Source organism: Parus major, chromosome 3, assembly GCF_001522545.3.
Source record: "Parus major isolate Abel chromosome 3, Parus_major1.1, whole genome shotgun sequence".
Taxonomy (NCBI): Eukaryota; Metazoa; Chordata; class Aves; order Passeriformes; family Paridae; genus Parus; species Parus major.
Genome location: NC_031770.1, coordinates 111002193 through 111028533, shown reverse-complemented (window position 1 = coordinate 111028533; position 26341 = coordinate 111002193). Strand labels below are relative to the sequence as shown.

The 26341-nt window shown below is 42.1% G+C and overlaps 1 protein-coding gene across 4 annotated transcripts in view; it reads right to left on the bottom strand.

Annotated features, from left to right (window-relative positions):
* KIF13B (kinesin family member 13B) overlaps positions 1-26341 on the bottom strand; it is a 118585-nt gene that overhangs the window by 32719 nt on the left and 59525 nt on the right. For all 4 annotated transcript variants that reach the window (XM_015622253.2, XM_033513126.1, XM_033513125.1 and 1 more), the window contains 18 exons: positions 25598-25810; positions 22012-22122; positions 18727-18861; positions 16578-16708; positions 15444-15530; positions 14613-14803; positions 13802-14012; positions 11755-11917; positions 10608-10754; positions 10004-10153; positions 9244-9372; positions 7856-8026; positions 6609-6766; positions 5487-5619; positions 4331-4465; positions 1578-1607; positions 956-1055; positions 508-634 (listed from right to left, as the gene is read on the bottom strand). In XM_015622253.2, coding sequence (XP_015477739.2) covers positions 508-634; positions 956-1055; positions 1578-1607; positions 4331-4465; positions 5487-5619; positions 6609-6766; positions 7856-8026; positions 9244-9372; positions 10004-10153; positions 10608-10754; positions 11755-11917; positions 13802-14012; positions 14613-14803; positions 15444-15530; positions 16578-16708; positions 18727-18861; positions 22012-22122; positions 25598-25810 — 2522 coding nt within the window. The remainder of the gene's footprint in view (positions 1-507; positions 635-955; positions 1056-1577; positions 1608-4330; positions 4466-5486; positions 5620-6608; positions 6767-7855; positions 8027-9243; positions 9373-10003; positions 10154-10607; positions 10755-11754; positions 11918-13801; positions 14013-14612; positions 14804-15443; positions 15531-16577; positions 16709-18726; positions 18862-22011; positions 22123-25597; positions 25811-26341) is intronic.

Sequence of the window (26341 nt, the reverse complement as noted above, 5' to 3'; positions counted from 1 at the left end):
TGAATCCTTATCTGCAGTTGCTGCTCACAGCTGATCCAGCACAGCAGTCTCAGTCTAGTGCTCTCTACTATTTTTAATGTTCAGAAAATTACATGGAACACTTGCTGACTAAACAGAGTTTGTTCTCAAACCAAGAGTGCAACAAAACGCTCCTGGAGATGCAGTTTTATGATGAGAGGGCAGCCTTTTAAGTGAATGAACTAGGTAGTTAACATATTAGCTAATTTTTTTAAATGGTGAGTGCAGTGGTAATAAATATTGATTCCTTTTTTTTCAGAAGGTTATAATTACACCCTGATCAATAACAGCATCGTTTACCAAACAGCATTTCTGGATTTCACAGACACAACCTGATAAAATAATTTAAGCAAGAGGCCTAATTTTAACAACTTTGCTCATGCAGGGTACAGAGGCCAGATTGAGAATAAAAAGCCTGGCCACAGTCCAAAGCCAGGAATGGGCAGTGCATCATTTTTACATCCCTCCTCTGGGAATGGATGTTCCTACCACTCTGCTGGAGCTCCAGGGATCCCACTGCCAGCAGAAGGAACCATCACAGCATTCCTTTCTTCCGTGAGGGTCAGCCTCATCTCCAAGAGCTGAGCCTCCCGATCCGCGTCGTCTTCTGTTTTATCTGCAAGCAGGACGTCAGTCAGGGCAGCAGAGCAGCTCCCACTGCCTCTGGCACCTGGCAGAGATTTTGAACCACCCAGGACAGAATAAACCCTGCTCTGCTCCAAATCCAGTGCACAAAGGAGCACCCCAAAACAACAGAATTTCATAAAAGCTTCTCCAACTTTAACTTCACCCCTAAAAAAAGAAAATTGCTGCCGAGCTCAGAGATCCAACTCTCCGTGAACATCTCTTCTAAATCTGAATACATATCAAGATAAAAGAAGTGTGGGCACAACTCTCAACCTTTTACTGTTATTGCCTTTAACAGGATTGTCCTCACCTGGCTTCCCCACCAGTTTCTGCAGCTGCTGATCCAGGTACTCCTGGCGCTTTGTTAAGGCACAGAGCCACTTCCGACGGAGCCTCTCCAAGTCCCTGTCCTAAAAAAGGGGAAAAAACCACATGAAATACTGTCCCAGGAATGCCAAGCTTTCCTGATTGTGGTTTGCACATTTGCTCAACCCTTCTGCTCGTCCTACACTCAAGCAGAAGATAAGGAAGACACATCCAAACCCTTCAACTTTCCACATCTTATTTGAATTATTTTTGCTTGTCAAGTCTTAAGCTTTTTTTCTGTACTACCCAGCTGAAAAAAACCCCTTCATTTTATGCAATTCTTTGCCCACAAACTCACTCATTGGAGCTGGAAGCCCCAGTCCTCACCACTCCCCTCAGTGTCCTCACGTCAGGAATCCATCCCTACCCCACATCATCCCACTGTTGTGGCATTTGCAAATAAAATAATTTATAAAAAAATATAAAAATAATTTAAATAATTTTTTTCAAGTGCTCATGTCCTTTAAAAAAAACCCCAAACACCTGAATATCCTTAAGAATGTTCAGCTCCTCCTCTAATATGCTTTAATCTGAAAACGTTGTAGGAGAGAACTTTAAATTTTTACCTGATAACTGTCCATTTCATCCTCTTCTTCCTAGGCCAAAACACAAAAAAACCCATGCCATTAATTTTTGGTTTTTTTGATAATGGGAAACTCACTGAATGAGAAAGGTTTAACTATTTTAAGCACTATTAACAGTCTTCCAGAAAAATAAAAGTCTGAGTTTAGCAATGGCATGGTCACAGAATTAAAACACACTGACATCCCAAAGATTTACTGCTGTCATCTCCTCTAAACACCAACCACAACAATCCAATAATTATAATGGAAAAATTCACAGCAATGTAACTACCAGAAGTCTTAATAATTGAGAGAAAGTGGAATACAAGAAAGAAACAGGAGAAACAGCTTAAAACCTGTTGATCCCAGCCAGCAAAGAAAAATGCTGTTTTACCTCTGAGATTTAAGGATGAAGTTACAGCAAGTGCTGAAAAATCAAATTCAGATAGAGAATCCCAGAACTGCTGAGGTTGGAAAAGACTTTTAAGATCCCTGAGTCCAGCCATCAACCAGCACCACCACCATGCTCAGCACTGAACCTCAAGTGCCACATCCACAAGTTTTTTGAACACTTCCAGGCTTGGGGACTCCACAACCACCCCAGGAAGCTGTGCCAGGGCTGGACAATCCTTTCCATGAAGGAATTGTTCCAAATATCCAACCTGAACCTTCCCTGGCTGGTTTTTTTAATTATTTTATTATTTTATTATTTAAATTAAGGCTGCTCCCTCTCATCCTGTCCCTGTTTCCTGGAAGCAGAGCCTGATCCCATGTGGATTTCCCTTCCTGCCAGAGAATTCCAGATAAAATTCCAGATTTTATCCAGGATAAAATCCCCCCTGATCCTCCTTTTCTCCAGGCTGAGCCCCTTTCCCAGCTCCCTCAGCCTCTCCTGGTGCTCCAGCCCCTTCCCAGCTCCATTCCCTGCCCTGGATGTGCTCCAGCCCCTCAGGGTCTCTCCTGTCATGAGGGGCCCAAAACTTCCCCCAAAAGTGAGATGTCTCCAAATGATCAGAGATAACTCTGCTGCAAAGGAGAAAAACTGTAAAAATCCAGTGTAATTATTAGGGAATTAGAACAGCAGCCACACCAGGAGTGACAGTGAAGACCTTCAACCTTTTATTCCCATTATTTTCCTTTAACTCTCGACCTTCATCCTAAGCAGAGCCACTTGCAATGAACACAACTGCCCCTCCTCACAGGGAATGGAAAAGGAATGAGGTCTCCAGTCCTCAAGGAGTTATAACTTATCTAGTTAAGCAGTAACGAGCCACCAGAGCCTACTTTTCTACCTTAATCATGGAAGCAAAAACTTAGCTAAGCTAAAATTAAAAAGCCATAGAGAACAGGCATTTCCTCAGTTCAAGGGCTTTAGAAAATCTTTCACATTCCAGAGATTCCTGATTTACCTGAGATAAGAGAAATGATAATAAGGAGACTAAAAATCCAGGTGCTGATGTCCAAAGCCTGTTGTAAGCAACAGGTCTCATAAAATCTGTTTTTCAATGGCCCTTTCCCATGGGGTTTATCAGTGTCAGGCACAACTCACTGGTTTCTCTCTCTCAAGTTGAGTTTTAGTCTTTCTTCTTGACAGAATGTACTATTTTGGGGATTGCCAGCTCTGTGGAATAAGTCTGGAATTGTTCAGTGGATCAGGAATTCACTGGGGAATAAATAAGGTGAGGCTCCCCTGGGACTTGTCCCTACAAAACAGACTAAAAGGGGCACTTGTGGGTCAAGGAAAAACTGCAAGAATCAATCATTCTCTCCTAGGAGAGAAACTTCCTCCATTCAGGAGTTTCCTGGCTTTATAGGAAGGAAATGTGGGTATCAGGGGCTGCAGGGAAAGCTGCAGGGAGAGCCAGCAGGAGCTTAATGGGGAATAACAGGAACAATCTGCCCAGGATGCTGCTGGAAAGGTGGAAAAAATTCCCCTTTTTGTACCCCAGACACACAATGGGAAAGGACTGCCCAGTTTAGGAGACAGCAGAAACACCAAGAACTTCAGAGTTCAAAGGAAAAGCCATCCTGATTAAGCAAAAAAAGGGGAGCAGACAGGGATTGAATCATATGTTGTCAATAAGGTAAATATTTTGGGACATCTCAGACTTTTCCATTTAGCTGGCCTTGTCTCAAGAAGGGCAGAAAATCAAACAAGTTCAGAGACTCGTTCTGCTGCACCAGATTTCAGCTTTGTCAGCTCCAGGGAGTCACTGAATTCTCATTTACTGGGGGGGAAACAGTCAAAGTGCACCAGAAACTCACAGGAGCACTGCAAGAAGACAATCCCTGAAATGAGAAAGATGAACATGAGGTGCAGTGTGTATGAGGTTGTCAAAGAACTGCCCAACATCTACTGTGGGCCACGAGTGGTTCATGGAATTCTAAGGTTTGTGTTTGGACACTATTTAAATATATGTTGCACTGGTTTATTTTAGGCTGAATTTTTAATTTGAATACTTTAAATTAATTTTTATTTTGAGTACTTACTTAATATTGCTTTTCATGTCTAATATTTGAAGTAAAATCGACAGGAAAAACTACTAATGGGTTTTAGGAATGTTTGCATTTTCTTTTCTTCTTCGAGTGGTGTGTTAAGGCTGTGCTGCTTTCAAAGATAAGAAAAAAAAAAACCCCAACCAAAACCAGAAGAGACACAAAACATCTTACAAGGGTTATTTTTACCATGGAAAATTATTCCCCTTTATGCTTTCCAGCTCTTGGAAATAGCTGAGAGTAAATATTCAGAGTTTTACCTGATAATTTTGTGACCTGACATGTTTTATTTGAACACAGCCAACACCAACAGATAATATGGATTCCTCCATCAGTGGCAGGGTCCCAGACTCCTGCACAGATTTCACTTCAACCTGGATTCGTCGAGATTGCCCCTGGTCAAAAGAACAATTTGAAATGCTTGTTTAAAAAAGAAAAGAATATAAAGTGCTGTAAGTTTAATTCCAGAGAGACCTCTACTGGCAGATATTGGCAAGGAGTATTCTGTTTTTCCCAATGACACAGTGTTCAAGAGATCCCCTTCCTGTAGCAAGGATTTATATTTACAGGATTTATGAATTCACAGAGAAAAATAGAAGTTCAGCATTCAGCGACTCCCCAGTTTACTCTTCTGGAGGGTTTTCCAATATACCCTTAGAGGATTTTATTTTTAATACTTCTGGAGGCAGAAAATGGGATCTTTTCCCCACCTACAAAAGAGGAGAGCAAATAGTCTAATTTGGTGAGCTACTGGAATTTCAGTGAACGTTTCTTGACTCTGCTCTCCTTGACAGAAAATTCTGACCCACTGATGGTATCAGTGCAGCAAAGCAACTGCTCCTTAGTTAAACTGTAAGGGGGGAAAATAAGTAAATAAATAAAAAAAAAAATTAAAATAAAAATCAAAGGAGCTGGTGAGGTCAGAGGAGCAGCCTGTATCTAATTTTTACTGATTCCCCCTGTTCTTTGGGCAGCAGCTTATCAATAGCTCATCATCTGAAAACGTGAGCTGTCCAGTTAAGCATTAACAATTTAAAGCAGGCAGAATTCAAAGAACAAAGGAGTGCTTGGCTGGAAGGATCAAATAGAAGAGAACTCTGGACCTCTTTAAAAAATAATGAAGTTCAGTGGATACTGATGTCCCCTCTGCCAGGTGCTGGCCCAGGACAGAGCAAAAAGGTTACAGGGAGGGCTTTGATCACTTTTAAGCTGAGTTTTGCTCTGTGTCCCACTTTACTCCTGTTTTCCACAACATCACGTTTTGCACCTAAGCTTGATGCTTCCTTGGACACCTTGGCCATGCAAAGCAAAACTTCCCAGGTGCTTTTTGCCCAGCTGGAACCCTGCCTGTTCTGCCTAGCAGAACTGCTAGGAAATAAATCCTCCTGATTTTGTTAGTGACAGTAATAACCTCACCTGTCTGAGCTGGAAGATGCCTCCTGTGCTGACGTCCTTGGCGGGGGTCACCTCAACTGGGCAGTACTCCCCGTTCTCATTCAGCTCCAGGATCTGAACCCACAGCTCCACTTTGCGGGTCACCTCACTCCACCTGCACAACAAATCACACACTGGCTTGTTCCTTTTGTTTGGTTGTTTTTTTGGGGTTTTTTTTCCCCAAAGAAAAAGGAATTAAAACATCAAAACACTGAGCTCAGAGTGCAGATTAAAGCACCAACAGCCGCTGCAATAAATGCATCACTGGTGAGCACACAGGCACCAGCTGTGCAGTGCTTCTAAACCCTCCTGACAGCTGTTTTAGTCAGACACCAGAAATAAGCCTTTTCCTGATTCCAATACAAACCCCAATTCCACATTTAAGCTCTGGTTTCAACTCCTGCCACAGAAGCCCAGTGCTGTCAGGGCAATCAGATTGAGATGGAAGAGAGAAGAATGAAATATGACATTGTCTCAACAAGCTCTCAAGATTCAGAGCAGTTTCCTGCCCTTCTTCATATCACTGCCTTCTCTCCAACTCTTCCCAGAGCTAAATAAGAAACAGCCATTTTTGTGGAACTTCAAAATTAAAAAGGATAGAGGTGCTCACTATTTAGCTATCAAACATAATTCACTATTTTAGGGCATCCCTTTCCTCCTTGCTGTATTTCCCTTACTTCTATTTTAAATTTACCTGTATGCAGCTCAATAGTCAACATAAGCTTAAGCTGCAAGTCAGAAGAGAAGTAACTGCCAATAAATTAAAATTCAGAGCTGCCTGCTAATTGAAGAGGCAAAACAACTCACATTTAAGAAAATGCTACTACAAGATTACTTTGGGGACAACAAATGGTGCCAGTAAACAAACAACACCCCCCTGCAGTCTGAATTACCATAATATTGCATATTTATCCAAAGTGAGGTAATAAGGAATAATAGTGGAAGCATTACAGGGATGGCATTTCATAGCCAGGAATGAACTGGAGTCATCCAGTGGCCTTCAGCTGAAAATCTGACTCCTTACCACATACCTGCTTTAAAACCAGGCACCTCAGAGAGTGATTTTTCCCAAATTCCAACCAAAGATGTATTTTCCACATTTACCTGTCCCGAAGGCTGCGTGTTTTGGCTTGAATTATTCCCAAATCCCACAGGGCTGGGTTTTTGCGGTCACCGCTCTGCTTGTGCCCGTAAACTTCAATGGCCAAAGCACCATCATAAAGATGTTCCATGAAGTCTTCAGAAATATTCACAGAAACCTCCTGGAAGGGACAAATCAGTTGGTAACTGTGACTACAAGGCTCAGGCTGGGAGATTTTACTGCCTTGATCTTAATAGAAGCATTTAGTAAAACCCCCCTGGTTCCCAAGACACAGCCCAGGGGAAAGGAAGTGTTGCCTCAGTTTGTAAAACCAGGAGGCAGGAAAAAAAAGACATGTGATTTTCCAAAGATTAAAGTCTGCAAGGAGCTGAAAAATGACCACAGGCTGTTGCAAGCCCAGAGCCAATGGCTGAGAAAAAAAAATCAAAGCACATGTTGTAATGTTCAGAATCAGGAAATCAAAACTCATCAGAAGGTGTTACATCCATTTCACAAATGGTAAGAGGAATAAATTGCTCAGTGTGATGAGAAGTGATAAAACACGATGAGAACTGGGCTGATTTGGCTGGGATTCATCCAAGTTCACTTTAGATGTCTCTTTTAAGATGCCTCTGCTCAGCTGCTCCAAAGCCAGTGGGAAGAAAGAGCCTGTTCTAAATACTCTGATCTGACCTCTAACAACCCAACTTCAGCACCTACAGCAGCCCCCTGTCCCAGAACTGGGACATTTCTCTTCATTTCATCAGAGTTTAGAGTGATCAGCTCAGTTACTGACATCAAATATCCTCAGATAAATATCCCTCATCCACACTGAATTTTACTGTGGAGAAACTCTAATGCAAGTTTCTCTGATGAACTGATGTTTTCCTTTATTAACCCACTTCACCTTCAATAATTTTTGTACAAATGAACAGTGTAGAAGAATCAAACTTAAATGGACTCTGAAGACATTTAAGTCCTTATGAAAAAAAAATATTACTGTACCAACATAATGAAATTAAAAATTGTATTAGGGCATCCTGAAATAAAATGTGAGAAAAGAGGCAGATAAAACTGCTACAGAAACCTAAATCTGCTTTTTTTTTTTTGCCTGCCTTACAGTTTAATTAATGAAACAGAAAATTTTAAAAGATTTCAATTTAAAAAGATTTCAATTTAAAAAGATTTCAATTTAAAAAGATTTCAATTTAAAAAGATTTCAATTTAAAAAGATTTCAATTTAAAAAGATTGTAAAGAAAAATAAATTACATTGCAGTGGTCGAAGACAACCATGCACCGCGGCTCCTTGCTGATGGAAGACTGGGAAGGATCCACCTCAGGGGCAACAATAACTGGCTCCACCTGATCCCAAAATGTGTATTTGCAGAACACAAAGTTGGACAGGTGCTGTGGCAAACCTGTAGCTTGAAGTATTTTAATCTGGAAAGGAGGTGAGAGAGAAATAAAAAGCATTTATTTTACATCAGGCATGGAATTAAAAACATCACCCGGCAGAACAACGTTCCACTGCAAAGGATAACAAAAATAAGAACAGCAAACCAAAATCAATTTAGCAAATGAAAACTCATAGCAGACAATATTTGGAGTGCAGCAGCTGAACACTAGATGTCACCAGGCTCATGTTTCCTGGAAGGGACATTCTGCTCGTTTTCTAATGGTGAAATGCACCAAACCCATTGCAATTGAAGAGGAATACAATAAAAATCTCGTATTTCCAGTGGCTCCTTTATGCTCCAAAAATCCTTGGTTTAAGATACTACTTGTTCTTACTCTGTGATGCTGGAAATAACCCAAAATCAACCCCAAAGAATGCAACATTAGCCTGTCCCTTCATCAAATCAAGGCAAAATCAAAACAAAATTCTCATTCTGATCTAAAAGCCATCATATTCACCATTTATCTAATAAACTTCTATTCTCCATTTGTCAAATTAAGACCAAATGAGTTGAATTTCTGCAGTATGATCCTCATGACTAGGCAGGAATATTTTTTGCCAAAAAAATATTTTTATTTTTGCAAAAATATTGCCCCATTCTCTATGGGACAGGACAAAAAAAGAAAAAAAAAGCACAACTTCTCCCAAATAGTTCATATTGCCCAGAAGTCAGCAAGGCTGGGGACCACTCCCTCTAATATGTTTTGCCTTTCTTTTCTTACCTGTAATTTGTAGTTTCACCATATAACACAGAACTTCTAGTAAATGCTTCCTACTCACTTTCTTCTTATTACTAACAGTAATAAACAGACTGTAGATATTTTACAGAATTTTTAATATTTAGAGAAAGAAATATTGAGAGAAAAAGAAATATTAAGAGAAAATGAAGAGAAAATGATTCCTAGAATGGTGGGAGTTCATCAGACTCTGTGACTCTCATTGAATTGGATATTGCAGTGCCAATCTTAATACAAAGATCTTCCCTGGATGTCAAGAAGCTTCCTGGGCTGAGCCTTTGGCATATAAATACAATTAATGAAAGGGACAAACCCCAACTAATTATCTTGTGTTACTTCAGCCACTCCAGAAAGAAAATGAGCTTACAAAGAGACATCCAATGTCCAGGAGCCAAGGATTTCTTTCTGACTCAGGATGGGAAGAAAGAAGGTTGCTCAGAGGTTGGGATCCACCTGGAACTCACCCTGCAGACAAGCTTTCTCTCCTGGATGTCATTTTCATTGGAGTAGTCAGGACTGTCCTCACCTCCCACCAGCCTGTCATCGATTTCCCCGCTCACTCGGACAACTTCCACGTGGAGACGACCTGAAACCTGGCAGGACAGGACTCAGAATTATTTGTGGGCCAGAAAACAGTGACAGGTTCACCCCCTCCCAGTCTGTAAGCAGCCAGCATTTTATTCCTTTTTGTACTGTTCTTGCACTCTGCATTTGTTGCACCACACCAAGAACGCTCTGGCACAAGAATCAAAAAGCCTTTGTTGCAAAAACTGTAAAGAAATTGCTGAGGTGACTTGGGGATCAATCTCACCTTCAAACCTGACTCTGGAGAGTCTGCAAAGTGCACCCTTGATGCAGAGGATGGAGAGTGCTGCCTGGTATGCTCTGCTGCCTTTGAGGTTGTTCTTACAGAATACACTTAAGAAACCATTTTCTTAATGGCAGGCAGGGAAACCAGTGGAGCTATAACTCATCCTAAGGACTTATTTTGGGGTATTTCCCTCAGGAAGGTGCTCAGGAACCTTTCTCCTTTCAGAGTCACCGTGCTGGGATTCAGAGCTCTCTGAAAACCCCAGTAAAGTATTATGGGATTTACACAATTTCACATTGTTAGCAAAGAACTCAAGCACATGAAACTGGAAATTATCTACTCCATCCTGGTTGTAGGACCCACAGGCTGTAATTAAACAGCTGAGTAAGGACAGATTGTAAAGAATGACAAACCTCTCCCTTCTGATTGATGATTGGAACAGCATATTGAAGCTTCACATCATAGAACAGGCACTCAAGGAAAACATTGGCTACTCCAATAAGGCTGTGGTTTTCCTGCTCGTCGTAGAAGGGATCAGCTCTCCTGAAATAAGCTCTCATCACCTGAAAGCAAATCCAGCAAATCCAGAGTCCTGTCAGGAAACCAAATCTCCCAGGAAACACTTTTCAAAGTGCTGCACAACCAGCCCAGGGAAAGAAAAAAGGGACTCAAGCAAGAGGCCAGATTGGATCACAAGAAGAATGGAGGTGAATTTTACTTTGGGTAAGGCCTGCCCTGAGCAAATTCTCCTGAACTTTGCCAGATTCCTGAACATTAACTGCTGTTGTGTTACCTGCTGCTTCCCACTGTGTGCTCCATTCCCTCCCCAAGCTGTGCATGCAAGCAGGGATCAGAGTGACAAGATAAGGGTTAATGAAATGCTGAGGATCAATTCAGTACCAGGAAAAGCAAAACCTCAGGGAAACTCAGCTCCTTGCATATTCCCTCCCCACCTCCACCCAACAATCCTCTTGAAAATGTAAGAGGAATGCAATTACAGGAGTGTTTTCTACTTACTGGATTGTCTTCCTCACAATCTTTCCACTCCTGGTAGAGGTCCCTCATATCCACCAGTCGGTTCTCCAGCTTTTCCAGTGACCAGATCTGTTTGCCCTTCCCTTTCCTCCTCACCTGGATTGCAGGCTCACTGAGAATTGCACCTCTCTGCAAAACAATTCAAGGGATGCCAAGAAGGAATTCGTGTCACAGCAGTGCAAAAAGAGTTTAAAACTAACACAAATTTGAGAATATCTTTGGGAAAAGTTTGTTCTTTTTTTTTTTTTTATTCTGGCTTGAGCAGCCAAATCTGAGTGTGACAGGCTCTGAGTTCAGCTGTCACAGTGTATTGGTGCTCATTTTAACTGGGAAGTCTAATCACAGCTACAGGCACTGGTTTCTGTGGATTTTCACTTTGCATAAGTGTTAGAAATGGGAACACTTAAGCATTTCACAAATATCCTCAAGTTACAGCAGGCCTGGAGCTCCAGCTAAAATTACTGCAACTTTCAGCTACCGCAGATACTTAACCCCCTTTATCATCCTGGTTCTGGATGTGTCTTCCCCAGAAGACTGCGAGAAAAACTTCTAAAACAACTGACAAAAATTATAATCCTGGAATAAAATCCATCTACTGCACTAAGGACACTCTGAGTATCACCAAAATACTGATTTGGCTCCATGAAATAACACCAGCTTAGGCAGCCAGCCTGAGACACACAAGTCTGGGTTCAGCTCCCTCCTTCCAAAATTTCTAAAATGCCTGGGAACAAACAATCCAAATCCTCTTTGTTCCAGTTCCTCCACAATGGGGATGGCAGAATTTTTGCAGCTCACTGGGATGATGCAAAGTCAAATGCCCACAAAGGGATGGGAAACACTTGCAGTAGATGTTACCAAAAATCCTGCAGAGACAGCAGCAAGTGGGAACTTCAACACCAGGGGAAAGGTCTTGCACCAGAACATTTGGTGCAAGGCACAAATTTGGTGCATTTAAGGCACATTATAGGATTTTCCTGGTATAAAATAAGATAAGGATGTAGCAGAGACGTATTTAATGCACATTAGTGGAAAACTAACTCAACCATTACAATCAGAGTAAAATAAATCTCAGCACTGGGGGACAAACTTACTAAACAGCCATTTAATTCAGTGAGGGTGGCTGTACCTTGCTGTTGGCATTAAGGCTTGAAGCTGGGATCTGGAGGGTCACTTTGTACTCTGTCCTCTTGTCCAGTTCCTCTCCAATAAAATTGGCTTCCCTCACGTACAAATTGGCTTTAACAATCTGCTCTCGCAGCTTCCTCAGGCTGTGGGTCAGCATTTCTTCTCTGGAAGAACAGGATTGGGAAAGGGAGAGAGGAAAAATCATGAGGTTTATATACTGAAAGCAAAACAAATGGATGAGGAGGCAACTGAGAGCTTGTGGGTGAAGATTGAAGAGGGGACAGGTGACATTACAGCAGGGCTGCTACAAATATGGGACAGATGAGCCCCTCCGGAAAACCCAGGAGCAACCTCACGCTCACAAGCCCTGGAATTCACCTCAACTTGGGCAAAGGTCTGGACCTACAACATCCTTGGGCTCAGCTCTGGGGCTCCCAACATAAGGAGGACATGGAGAGAGTCCAGAGGAGGCCGTGGAGATGTTCCAGGGGCTGGAGCCCCTCTGCTCTGGAGCCAGGCTGGGAGAGCTGGGGGTGCTCACCTGGAGAAGAGAAGGATCCAGGGAGAGCTCAGAGACCCTGCCAGGGCCTAAAGGGGCTCCAGGAGAGCTGGAGAGGGACTGGGGACAAGGGATGGAGGGACAGGACACAGGGAATGGCTTCCCACTGCCAGAGGGCAGGGATGGATGGGATATTGGGAAGGAATTGTTCCCTGTCAGGGTGGGCAGGCCCTGGCACAGGGTGCCCAGAGAAGCTGTGGCTGCCCCTGGATCCCTGGAAGTGTCCAAGGCCAGGTTGGACAGGGCTTGGAGCAGCCTGGGATCGTGCAAGGAGTCCCTGCCCATGGCAGGGGATGGAGCTGGAAATACTTTCAGGTCCCTTCACACCAAAATCATTTTTAAGACAATAATCAGGTGTACGAAATTACATTTCAACTGGGGGAAAAACCCCAACCCTATCTGTATGAATTTAGCAATATGAAAATTAGGATGCTGCTGGCTTTGGAGACTTCTCCATGCATCTGCTGAACAGGCAGCTACTGTGTGGCTCATTCCAGAGCTTCCCCACCACAGATGTGGATGTTCCATGTTAGAGAGAAAGGTTTATTCAGACATGAGTTCCTGGCAAGCGTGAGAGAGAGTGGCAACTGTGCAGCCCAGGAATCTGGTGCCACAAAACATCCCAGGCACAAAGCTAGCACCTTGTCAGGCTGACTGAAATATCTTTTACTTCCAAAGTTGCTTTTCTATCCAAATATATTAGATTTGTATTTTTCATGACAATGTCTTTACCACACTCATTTATTTAGGGTTTCATCTTCCTCCTGCAGCTGCTCTTTTTGAGAGCAATAGTGGGAAAGATTATTTAGTGGGCCACGACTGGTTCATGGAATTCTTTCTGAGTAAATAACTCAGTGCCAGAAGAGGCAGAGTGAACAGTGACCCCTCTGTGGTTATTAAATGGTTTTTACCATGATCTGGATTAAAATTCTTTGTAGCATCCTCTTACTCCTGTTTTTTATTTGCACTCTTCTGCCTGCCAGAACCTGCCAGGTCAGACAGCTGGATCTGAGTTGAGAGCAAGAAAACCTTCCAGCACTGAGTCATGCATGACCCATGAAGGAACAAATTCCCACAGAAGCCTCAAAATTTCATCCAATCACCCCATCTTTAGTTAAATTTGCTGCTGATCAGGACAGAGCTTCTCCTTAATAACAAAGCAGGAACTCATTACTTCTCGTATTTTCTACCATTTTAGATCTGGTTATTCTGGAGGTGTTCAAGGTTGGACAGGGCTTGGAGCAACCTGGGATAGTGGGAAGTGTCCTCTCCATGGCAGGGGTGGAACTGGATGGTCTTTGAGGTCCCTTCCAACCCAACCTGTTCTATCATTCTGTGATTTTTAGGTAAGTATTACAGCTGTGATCTATCAATGCCCCACCACCAGTGCTCACAGAAATTCACCACAAGTGCAGCACAACCGAGATCTTGCCAAATTCACTGCAGAAATCTGACTGAACCCCCCTGATGGCCACAGTGGGTCACCCACCTCTCCTCTGCCCACTGCCTGAGGCGCTGCTGGGCGCTGGGGGAGTGGAAGGAGAACCTGTCCATGCTGCGGAAATGCTGCTTCTCGGGCGAGAGCCGCCGCCGCAGCTGCTCCAGCTCGTGCTCGTACATCAACCTCTGCCTCTCCAGAGCTGACCTCTTCTCCTCCTCGTGCTGCTGCTCCAGGCTTTGCAGGATTGACTGCATGGGGTCTAGGCAGAGTTTGAAAATAAGGGAAGTGCTGCAGTGAAATTTGCGCTGAGGAAGGTCCTGGATGTGTGGTGTGAGCACAGGTAGCAGGTAAAAAGGGAAAGGCTTTTTTTGTCGCAGTGTGTATTTAGAAATTGATGCTGAATTCTGAAGCAAAAAAGCATTTACAGGATAGATGATTTAAGAGAAAACAAAAGGGAAAGCCCAAGCTTAAAAAAAAAAAAAAAGTCCTCCTGTTTCCCAAAATAATGTCATTCTGGGACAGCTACATAAGACCACAAAAAGTCAAAAACACCGTTTCAGAGACAGAAATCTCTGCAGTTAATGCCTGAGTGAGACATAACACAAGAAAAATAAACAGCCAAGTGAAAACACTTTGATTTGAGACTGCAGTTCCACCAGCATTCCACTTTTGGCTTTCCCCTCAGCAAGAACTGCCAAACCAAACAGTCTGCCATGGTTATTTTTCCCTCCTCAAGCACAAAAATGACTGTGATGAGTCATTAACGAGAAAAAATCATCCAAAAGGAAGTTATAAGGGAAAAAGTCTGTGGTTATCCTCATATTTTGTACATATTCCCAATAGTTTTTGTGGTCCTTACCATTACTACCAAGAGCCTTCATGGTGACTTCCATCTGGGCATATTCATAGCTGAAGTTAATCTCACTGGACACCTCACTGGAATTGTCTCCATCTATATCCAGCTGCTCCACACTGTTACTGCACTTCATGGAGTTGTCCTTCTCCTCATCCTCGTGATCTGCCTTCTTTTTCTTCTTTGGCAAATTCAGCCTTTAATTAAGAGGAAAAGTTTTAAAGAACTATTAATTGCTCAGCTCTGAAGCACAGGGTTGCTTTCAAATATTGTTAGAATTCAGTAGAGCCTCCAAATCAGAAGATTTTTTTTTCCCTTTCAAATTTTATTGATCTCCTGTGGGTGTAACTTTCCTCAGGGCAAAAACAGGAGCCTTAGGTAAACTAATTAATCCATTCTACATTCTCATAATTAAGTACCTGATACCACCAGTAATACAGTTTAAATAATCATGACATTTTTTTAGTCATTCCACCCCCAAATAATTTAGGGGCAATAATGAAGTGACACCTCACTTTTTTACATGGGGTTCTCTTTTTAAGCATAAAATAAAGCAGTGAAATTTTAGATTATCATTCAAATCCATATTTTTGAGGTATTTCAGAGCATTTCAAGGCACAGTCTTGAACAAAAAACACCTACCAGTGATCCTGTCTGATACAGGAAGGTCACAGATATGGCTGGGACTACAGGGCATAGAGAGCACAGTGACCTTGTAATAACATTTAGCAATAAAAACCAGTCCAATATCACTATTGCTTTTATAATCCACCTCTTTCCTCATACTTTAAGCCAAAGTGGGTGCCAATTTACAATTCCTTTAATAACTTTTGTTACCTGAAGAAGTGGTTGTTTCCCCACAGGATTCTGTCTCCATGGTGAAGCTGGATGGGACAAAGGACAGCAGAGCCATTCACAAATGTCCTGTGAAAAGGCAAAAATCTAAAGTAAATATAATTATTTAAAGCTTAATTTTTTCCCCCCCTCCCAGTATTACTTTCATTACTGCAACAAGTAAAAGTAGGAAAAGAGATTTATGGATTGCAAACAGGCAAAATATTCCCAGAAAATTCACTGAATTACCCAGTGCCTCAAATTCAGCTTCTTTTGACCTCCTAAGCTCATGAAGTTCAGTGCATTTGGACAGATATTACTACAGCTGTGTCTGGGGAGTAAAATTAGAGCTTAAAAATGAGCAGCCTGAAAAAGTCACCAGAAAAAAAAAACCCACTTGCACACTGCTCTGAAATACAGACACAAAGTAGAAATATTTGATTAAGGCAAAAGATACCTTTGCTACAAGCATTGCTTAAAGACACTAATTGAAACAATCAGAAACTACTTTTATTTCAGAGTCAGATTAAGTTTGAAAATAGGATGATGGGATAACTCAAATTTGAAGGGAAACTCAGGTTTGTCACCCAGTCAAATCTGCTCCAAGCAGGATCAGCCACAAATCAGCATAAATGAGAAAAGTTTGAATTTTGTGTATTAACAATAAATTATTGGAGATGCTGACTCTGCATGTCATTTTGTGATCAATCTGAATATGCCAGCTGCTTCTCAAGTAGAGCTACTTAATTGAATAAAGCAACAAATGCTTCAGCAGCTCTTTGCATATCAACAGATTTCCTAGAAAATGAATTCAAATTTTGATAGGAGTTGCATCTACACAGCTGCAAATCAGTGTGTATCTACTTGCTGAAAGCACATGCAATTTACCCATCTTCTCTTTGAAAATTTGGTCTACAAACACCCTCCCTGAGAGAAATCTCACTGGAATGGAACACGAGTTGACAGAGGAACAGGTGACAATTAAAATGTAAAAGCAGCATAGAAGAAGCAGAATTTTCCTTACTACGAAGGAGATGGAGAAGTTTGTTTTCCAAGCATCTTAGTGCACCATTAATCATAAAACACTGGATAAAATGACAACTGTCAAGCAGCTGTGGCTGCATTTTATTCCTTCACCTGGTGTTTTTTTGAGGGGTCAGCATAACCTGTCCTTCTGGGGTGATGTCTATGATGCAGTGCTCAGGAAGAATTCCCATTCCACACAGCTGGATATCCTGAGAGTTGTCTGAGCCTATTAACGTGTGCTCCTGGGGAAAAATTAATTCAGATGTTAATGATGGATTGCAGAGGTTCACTGGGTCTAAAACACCCATTCTCCTTCTGGATGTGTTGTGTCATCTGGTCCCAAAATTTCACAGCTGTTCAATTCTTCCCTTAGAGGGGAAAAAGGGAAGCAAATCAACGCTTTGTCTCACAGTAACAAGCAGGGAGCACTGAGGAAAGTTTACAGGCAACAGTTAAACATGAAAATGAAAAGAAATGAAAATTCATGATCAAGTGGAGGAATTCAGTGCCTCAGAATGTTGTAGAAACCAAAGGAATGAAGGATTTCAGGCAGGAATTAAGAGAGGCTCGCAATGGCAGATCCACGGTTGATTATGGAGGTTCCACCTCGATCAGCATCAGCTCAGGAAATTCCTGGAGCACTCAGGTATGGGGGATTTGGAAGATGAAGGATCACCCCACACACAGAATTGCTGAGGTTGGAAAAACCACTCAAAGGCCATCCAACCAACCCCCAGCTCTGCCAAGGCCACCACTGCCCCGTGTCCCCAAGTGCCACATCCATAACAGCTTGAAAATCCCTGCAGGGATGGGGGCTCCACCACTGCCAGGGCTGGATCCCCCTTTTGGCACAGAAATCTCTTTTTTAGGCATCTCCAAGGAAATTTTGAGGAACAGTTTAGACAGGTCAGAGTTCAGGTTGTTCTTCAGTACTTGAAGGACCTGGTGAACACACAGTTCAGAGGGAACATGGGGAAATATTCTGAGGAACAACAGAGTAGTTTTATCATAATAATTTCAAAGGACGGGGATTTTTTTACGCCAAAATTCCCCAGGAGCAAGACAAATCTGAGATATTAAAAAAATAACCAAGACTAATTGAAGGAGATCTAGCTTTGTTAGAAAATCTACCCCAAGGAGCTTTCCCTGGAAAAGGAAAGGAGCACAGAACCACCTGAGAGTTTTCCTGCATCTTTGCCTTGCGCTTGTCCTTGTTCCCAGTGATCACTGGGAGAAGTGGGATCTGTCCCAGTATCTGTCAGTGATTTAGCAGCTGAGTGACACTCTGGACTTTTATGTGCAAATCTGGGAAAGAGTCAACCTCTCTCAAAACCTCAGCTCTGATCTCCTTTTTAATGTGGTTATTTTCAGCAGATACAACATGGAAAAAGTGTTCTTGTTTTTATTGAGATATCGCAGAGCCACGACGGCAGATATAAAAGAGGATCACATATTTCCTAAGACTGACTAAACCAAAACCATCTTTCAGCCTAATTGCTGATTTTGTGGCTGCTGTCAGAGTTTCTACCCCACTTCAAAGGGAAGAGAACGATTTCATGTGAAGCTCAAACCGCCGATGTTTGCTGTGAAATTTTTAGGAGTTGCGCTCCAAGATGTGACTTTAAAATGGTTGTGCCTCGTTTCTCCTCCTGAGCCCTCCATCTACAATTTGTAAAAAACCACAATAAACTGCCCAAGTGTTTCAGCACAGGGTCCAGAAGTCACATCATGTGTTTGATGGTTAATACCAGAAACAGGACTGCACATCAGAAGTGCTGAGGCAGAACAGAACTTGTTTTTCACTCCTGGCAAGTTGCACGAAGAGGATTAAAAGTGCATTTCATAAACTGAAGACAGCAGCCAGAATTTAGACTGCACATGGAGAAGCTGGCTACTGCTACGCCCAACCCTCATATAAAACAATTTCATAGGTAAAAGCTTGTGAAATTTTGCATTAAAAAAACCCCACCCACCAAAAAAAAATCTTATCCCAGAAGAGGAAATGGTTTCTCAAAAAGAACACATCTAAATTTCTTGTTAAAAAAAAAGGCAAAGGAAAAACAAAACAAAAACATCGAATCCCCAAACCTTTCCTGCGCTAGAAATAATTACATTTGAAATAAAAAGGTTATATAAGATAAAAATTTTAATATTTTCAGACATACAGTTTTGTAAAACTCTCTAATTACACCTCTGCTAAATGAATTAGAGGCCCACTTCTGACATTAGAAAAATTTTATATACAAAAATATATTTTTACCTTTAAATAGTACACCAGGAGTTCATTGAGAGCTGGATCTGCATTCAAATTAACCAGGAAGCACTTATTATCCCCAACTTTTATTCCAGAGGACTGCAGGGATATGCCAAGACTTTCCAGCTGTTTCTGACGCTCCTGTAAGAGAGCAGCCATCAAAATTTATCCGACTGACGCACGACCCTTCGGAAATCCATTCCCATCTGCAAAAATGACCAACTGATACTTCTAGAACAGGAAACTCTTCCTTCTGCATCAGGTGGGGCACAGAAGCCTCGGTTCTACCAAGCTCTGAGCGGGGTTATCTGTGATTCCTCCCGTCCTCGCCCCTCTGCTCTCGGAGGGCTCCGTGCTTTGGTCCCACACATTCCCATATTCCCAGTGGGAAATGAAAGCAGCCGGGAGCAGCCTCCTGCAGCACTGCAGAGCTTCTCCATGACCTCACTGCAACAGCAAAATGTTACCACAAAGCCATCTCTAGAGCCCTTTATTCTCCCTTTCCAGCTAAAAAGCAACAAGTTAAGTTAAATCCCTGCCAAGCCAAGCTCCATGTCTATCCTTTGTTCCAGAGCAATCAAAATGACAAAAAACTGGCAACCTGCTATTTAAGTAATGCAAAGAACACTTCCTGCTGAACAAGAATAGCAGCGTTTTGGATGGTGTTTTGTTCTTGTCAAAGGACTTCATAGAAATGCCCAACAAAGCATTACTGTGCAAAAATGTACATCTCTCAAAGGGAAGGGTTTGGGTGAGACCAGAGCAGTGAAAGGAACATTAAACATTTCTGACTTAGGAACAGAAAGGGATTCTTCTATAAAAAAAAAAAACCCACTGGGATAGAAAAGTTGAGGATTGTTCCCAGGATCAGAGAGAAACTGAAGTGAGACTCACTGTCCACAACAGCAAATAAATAAATAAAAATAAATAATAATAATATATAATGATAAACAAATAAATAATACATATAATTAAATAAAAATAAATAATAATAATAATAAAAAATAAATAAATGAATAAATTAGAAATAATTATGGGAGGGTGCTCACAGAATTACTGGGGGAAGCAGAAACAGGAGAGGGTGAAATTAAATAATAAGAAGTAAAAAAAAACATACAAGAGACCTACAGTGCTTTCTCTGTGTTGCTGAGACTTAAAAAAATACAAAATTAAATAATGTATGAATAATCCTGGAATGTTTATCTTTACCTATCACTGTGCTTTATATTTAAAAACTGTTTATGACACAATATTCAGTATCATTCTCTGCTCAGCACTGGAGCTGCACCACGTCTAATCAAGATTAAAATTGCAAAGAAACGGCACAACTTGCTCTTGGTTTTCTGTTCCCTGTCTCCCCACACACTTACAAACCCAACATAATGTCCTTGTAAGGAAAAGTCATGTGTGTGTGTGAGAGAGAGAGAGAAAACAAAGAACAGAGGAGAAACTGAGCGTGATGTCAAAGATCTCCCTTCCAATCACCAGTGCCAGGCTCTGAAGTTCACAAAAATCCTTATTATCTACAAAGATAAAGCACATGTTGCCCTAAGGAGAACTTGACCCACAATGTGAATCACTTAGGATTAACTGAGAGAAAAAGAGCCAGTTCCTGTTAATTTTTTCTCAAGACTTCATGTTAATTAACTTAAACATTGAAAAGAACATTTAAAGTATGTCAAATGCTCGCTGAAAATGCAAAAAATTGCCTGCTCATGTGGCTGGTGTTTAAATTTAAGGCTCTGAACTCTTATTGATGCCTCTTCGATGGTCCTTGCTGTCTGTTAGGAATCTCCCTTTCCTCAAAGATTTACAAATATCCCTCCATCCTGACATCATCTGACAGACAAATGGAAAAAGCAAAGACAACACGTGGAGAACAGAGCTCAGCCCCCTTTCCCTACATCCCTGTCCCACTTGGGGGTAGGAAGTAGAAAATCAGCAGTTGAGCCTGGAAAAAAAGAAGAGGGGAGAAAGCGTTTTAAGATTTAGCTTTTTATTTCTCATTACCTTACTCTGATCTGATTGGTAACTAATTAATCTCATTCTCCCCAGTCAAATCAGTTTTGCCCATGACAGTAATTGATGATTGATCTCTCCCTGTCCCTTATCTCCACCCAGGAACCTTCTGTTACATCTTCTCTCGCCTGTCCAGGCGAGGAGGGGAGTGACAGAGTGGCTTCCACTGACTTCCAGACAGTCCTAAAACAGCCTGTGCTGCTCAAACACTTATCTTTATCCCTCCTATGGAAAAAATATCCCTATTTCAGGGCTCATAAAACTCCCAGCCCTGAAACATCCTACCAGGCTGGGAATTTAGAGACAGAAAAGCAGAGAGTTAAAGCAGCAACATGCAAACCTTAATGCACATTTAGTCTGGAGAGCTGAGCCCATTACTTCATTTTTTTCAACCTCCTCACACATTCAATGCCTAGAAACTATTGTGCAAGGATAAGAGCAGGGGTTTTTTTACTGTTATTATTTTTTATTTTATTCTTTTTTCCACCCTTATACACAAGGAGGAATTACACTGAAAGGCAGGAAGCCCTCGTAGTCACAGGCAGCACTTCTTACAATGGATCTTTAAAACCAAAGTCAACACAGTCTATTCTGATTGTGGCATCTACAAGAGGGCTTTGTACCAGAGGCTCCTTTCTCCCCTTATTTATTACACACTATTCATCACCTCCCAACAGTCCTCCCCCTCCCAGAGCTCCCCTCTGCAAATAGATACATCAGCATTTGTGTGGGAAGAACCAGGAGTGCCGTGCAATAACCGTGGTGACCTGCATCATTTTTCCAACGTAATCATCTCCAGCTATGCTCTGAGGCTCTAAATATCACTTTAGGAGCTGTTAAAACACACTGAGATCCTCAACAGCTCTGTTTTTTATCATTCTGAATGCCCTTTGCCTGGTGCATTGAGGCACTCAGTCCATAACCTTGCACTGAATGCTCTCAGTGCTCCCTCATCACAAGCAATTTTACTGCCTGAAGAATATAAAAATCCCTGTAATCCTCTCATCTGTGGATTATTTTTATTTTTTTTCCTAAATAACTTCTCCATTTGCATACAGTGACAATTTATTATTGTCACTGGAGTGGTAATCTGGGAGGCACCCATCTATCACAGGAATTAAGTGAAGCTTTTCAAAAGGGCAGCAAGCTTGACCTACTTACCCATAAATGTGGGGACAGACTCAGACAACCTCTATGAAGTGACAGACAAAGAAAACAAACCTATTTTTCATAAAAAACGGGGGCAGGGAAGGAGGAAATAAAGCAGCAAACCTGAGCTATCTCCTCAGTTTTTCGTAATTTCTCTTCCCAGGTCACGGTCATCTCCTGAATCAACTTTTCCGATTCCTCCAATCGTTCTTTTAATTCTGGTGATTTCATAGCCTGCAGGAATAAAAGCAAATGAAACAAGAAAAGCGTGTTGTGCTTTGTGTTTTTTACCCCTCTGCAGCCACACAGATGGGGGAATAAAGGCAACATGGCTCATTTTTCAAGGCACACTTAGCAGTAAGTAAAGGGGTCTTTAAAACACATATTGCACATAAAGAATCCACCAAAAATCTCTTTTAATTAGTTTCAAGTACAGATGTTAACGTGGAGTTTATGCACTTCAACACAAACCAATGACATGATACTGGCAGGTTTGCACACAGATACTCACACACAAACTAATCTTATTTCTACAGCCCAAGTGACTCATATCAAAAACAGTTTTGTTTTTAAAGATCCTGCTGCTCTGGTGATGTCCCCCTCAGCTGTCAAACCCTCAAAATGACACCTCACATCTCAGTAAACTGCCATGCCACTAAAATATTTTTATTTTTAAGTGGCCTGATGCGTGCAGTATTTTTTTTCTATAGGAAAAAAGCTCTTCTGGTTATGCACCTCCACATTTCTACATGCAGTTTACAAAGTGAATATCAAAGGAAACTTTACAATGTCCTTCTGGACACTGAAATTCCATTTTCTTGCTCATTTGCCACAGCTCTAATTTTGGTGAAATATTCAAAGGCCCATGTTCCAAACAAGGACTGTCTTAAGAGTAAGAAGATCCTCCCATGGCCACCCATCAGACACCCCAAAAACTGAAAGGGAATCAGCATCTCCCCATCCCTGGAAGTGTCCAAGGCCAGCTGGATGGGGCTTGGAGCACCCTGGGATAGTGGAAGGTGCTCCATGGCAGGGGGTTGGTCTAAAAGAGCTTTACAAGGTCCCTTCCAACTCAAACTATTCTGTGATTTTTCGAACTTCCACCTCCACACTGACATTTCCTCCTCTATTAACCTTGATCAAAAAGCCCATGGACTTCCTTATGTCATTATTTCATTACTGCTAACGAGGAACATGGGTTTGGCTGGTTGGCATTTATGCAATGCCAATTAAACAATGGGAGCATCGTCCTCCAGCACCAGACATTCCCTTACCACAAACCCCAAACTCCTCACAGGAACTCAGATCAAAGAGTGGCCTCATTACACTGCAGCTCCCTCAGGAAATGTACCAAGTGCCAGGATTGGAAAATCCTGTTTCAAGATGGGAGTTTCCTCTGCCTCAAGACACAACAGTCTAGGAACTGTCAGCTGATGTGTCCTGTGTGAGCTTTTTCTGCTTTAAATACCTAAATATGGGCCTAAAGGGAGAAGGGTTTTGGACAAGGGTCTGGAGAGATAAGGGGGGATGGTTTCCCAGTGCCAGAGGGCAGGGATGGATGGGATATTGGGAAGGAATTGTTCCCTGGGAGGGTGTGAGGCCCTGGCACAGGGTGCCCAGAGAAGCTGTGGCTGTCCCTGGATCCCTGGAAGTGTCCAAGGCCAGGCTGGACAGGGCTTGGAGCAACCTGGGATAGTGGAAAGTGTTCCTGGACAGGATGAGATTTAAGGTCCTTTCCAACCCAAAACCACTCCATGATTCTATGAATTCCACACAGGAGGGGAAGTGAAGCCAAGGCAATTTCCCAAACATTTATAATGCCAGAAAACATGATCAGTTCAAAGTGGGGGACACTACCAGGGCAGAATGATGAAGCCCCAACACTCTCAAGGTTTAGTTTGTCCATCTCTTTGGACAATTAGTGAACATTTTCACAAGTTTCAGCTGCACAATGACCTGGGGAACTTTCCTCATTCCCTAAAATGCCCAAAAAAAAGCCAAAGAAATGGGCCCAGCCTGACCCCAGACCCATGAACTGCTTCTCTGCTTGAAGCAGGTGAATTCCCAGGAAGGACAAACTGCTGGCCTTTGCACAGACAAATTAAAACATGATGTTAATTCTGACAAAAAAATCCCCTCAAAATGCATGGGTTATAAAAGAAAAGGGGAAAATAAGATAATTCCATAGTCTGTGAGGGGAGAGTCAGCTGTCAAGTTCTGTTCTGCCTCTTTGGGAGAGAAAAGGACACTGACACCAAAGGGTAAAAAAAACCCCAAACCCACAACTTGGCAACTTCTATATCTGGAAATGAGCTTTGAAAATGTAACCTGTCATAATGAGTCAGTGCTTTTGTTCACTTCAGGAAGTTATTTATGCACATTTCTCTAAGAAAAATTAGATGGGCAGCAAATGTAATGAACTGAAAGGAGCACAGGGCTGTGAATGTGGGGTTTGACCTTTACTGTGCAGCCTCTTAACAGCAAATTGCTCTGGTTTTTCCCTGCTCTTTGTCAATGCCACTGGGATGACAACTAGGGTGGGATTTTAATACTTGGGAAAGGAAATATTTATTGTTTCATCCTTAGGAAACACTACTTCATTACTTTGGACAGCTGCCATTATTTTGGGAGTAATGCTGAAAAACAAAACAAATGGGGATTGCTTGCAACTCTCAAGAGCACTGTTAAGGCTGTGGTTGATATTTTAGAGGAATTTTTAGATATTTAATATTATGATATTTAACTTGAAATACCTTAAAGGAACTGATATACACACAGTGGATGCTAAACATATCAGGCAGCTCAAATGAGGAGAGTCCAAAATCCACAAGTCATTTGCAGTATCACAGCCAGCATTCCCTGCATACCTCATGATGCAAATGCTGTAATTGTAATTTTTCTGAACTGCAAACCACAAGGATTACATCGCCATTGCTGTGTCCCTTTGGGAACAGAACTCAGAATTACACTAATTCTTGGCCTTCATCGAACATTTAGACCATGTTTCTCTTGAAATTTCGTTGCAGAAGCAATCACAGAATAGGTTGGAAAAGACCTTGGAGATGATCGAGTCCAACCTATGACCTAACACCACCTTATCAACTAATCCATGGCACTGACTACCACATCCAGCCTTTTTTTAAACACCTCCAGTGATGGTGACTCCACCACCTCACTGAGCAGCTCCTTCCAATGCTTAGTCACTCCTTCTGTGAAGAATTTTTTCCTAATGTCCAGCCTAGATTTCCCCTGGTGCAGCTTAAGGCTGTCACTGGTTGTCTGGGAGAAGAGAGTGACCCCCACCTGGCTACAGCTTCCCTTCAGGGAGTTGTAGAGAGATATTGCCTAGTGCCTGTAAGAGATTCAACAGAACAAGCAGGACAATTTATTTAACTGAAGTCACATCTCACAGGATGTGGCCATGCTGAATTCTTAAAATAAATCAGCAGAGCTCTGCTTAGAAATCCCCCAGTGTTAACTGGAACTATCCATGTCTCCACGCCCTCTGCATCACAGAGTAAAACCAAGAATGCTCAACAAGGTGTTCAGCATCTCAACGAACACCCGCGTTTCAAGATGGAAACTACAGAAAAACGTGAAAAAATAAAAATAAAATAATAATATAAAGGGAGATTTCAGCATCCCCTGGACACCCTGCAACGTTCCCTGGGGGAAATTCCTTTTGGAGAGCCAGGCTCCCAGTTTGTACCTCGGCCTTGGTGAGCTGCTCCCGCAGCTTCTCCACCTCCTCGCGGAGCTCGCGGATGATGCGGGCGTTGGGGTCCTCGTTGACCACGGCGTGGTTGACGATGTTCTTGGCCCTGTCCGCGTAGCGCAGCGTCGACAGCGTCTCGTCGTAGTTGTCGGCCGCTGGGCTCACCGTGGCCACCATGGCCGTCTTGCTGTTGCCCCCGAGGCTGTCCTGCAAGGTTTTTATTTTTATTTTGTTTTGTTTTGTTTTATTTTGGCTTAAGACGCAAGTGAAGAAAAAGTCGCGATTTTCAATGTTCGCTTTTGAAAGCTCGTTGAGGAAATGTCATTCTTGGCTTTCGACATTCTTGGCTTTTTTAGTTTCAACAGGAATTAAAAAAAGGCTCTGCTTTGGGCTTTACAGGGCCTGGTAAAGGCTTCAAAGGTTTCTTTCTGTGTTTTCTGCTTAGATTTACAAACCAGAATTGTAAACACTTCAGCGCTGAACTTCTCAGACGCTACTGAGGGAGCTCAGGAAAAACCATGATGAAGTCAGATTATCTCATTTCAAAGACTAGAAGACAGATGTCTTCAAGAAATAAATGACTGAAATATCTCTTCATAAACAATGTAGCTGATTTTATTCCTATAAACACCCAGAATGGGGCCCTTCCTTTCCTCCTGCTGGCACAGCTCACAAATCTAAACTGAGTTACTTAAGAAATTACCCTCCTGGAATTTGCTTGAGAAGAAGGGCATAAAT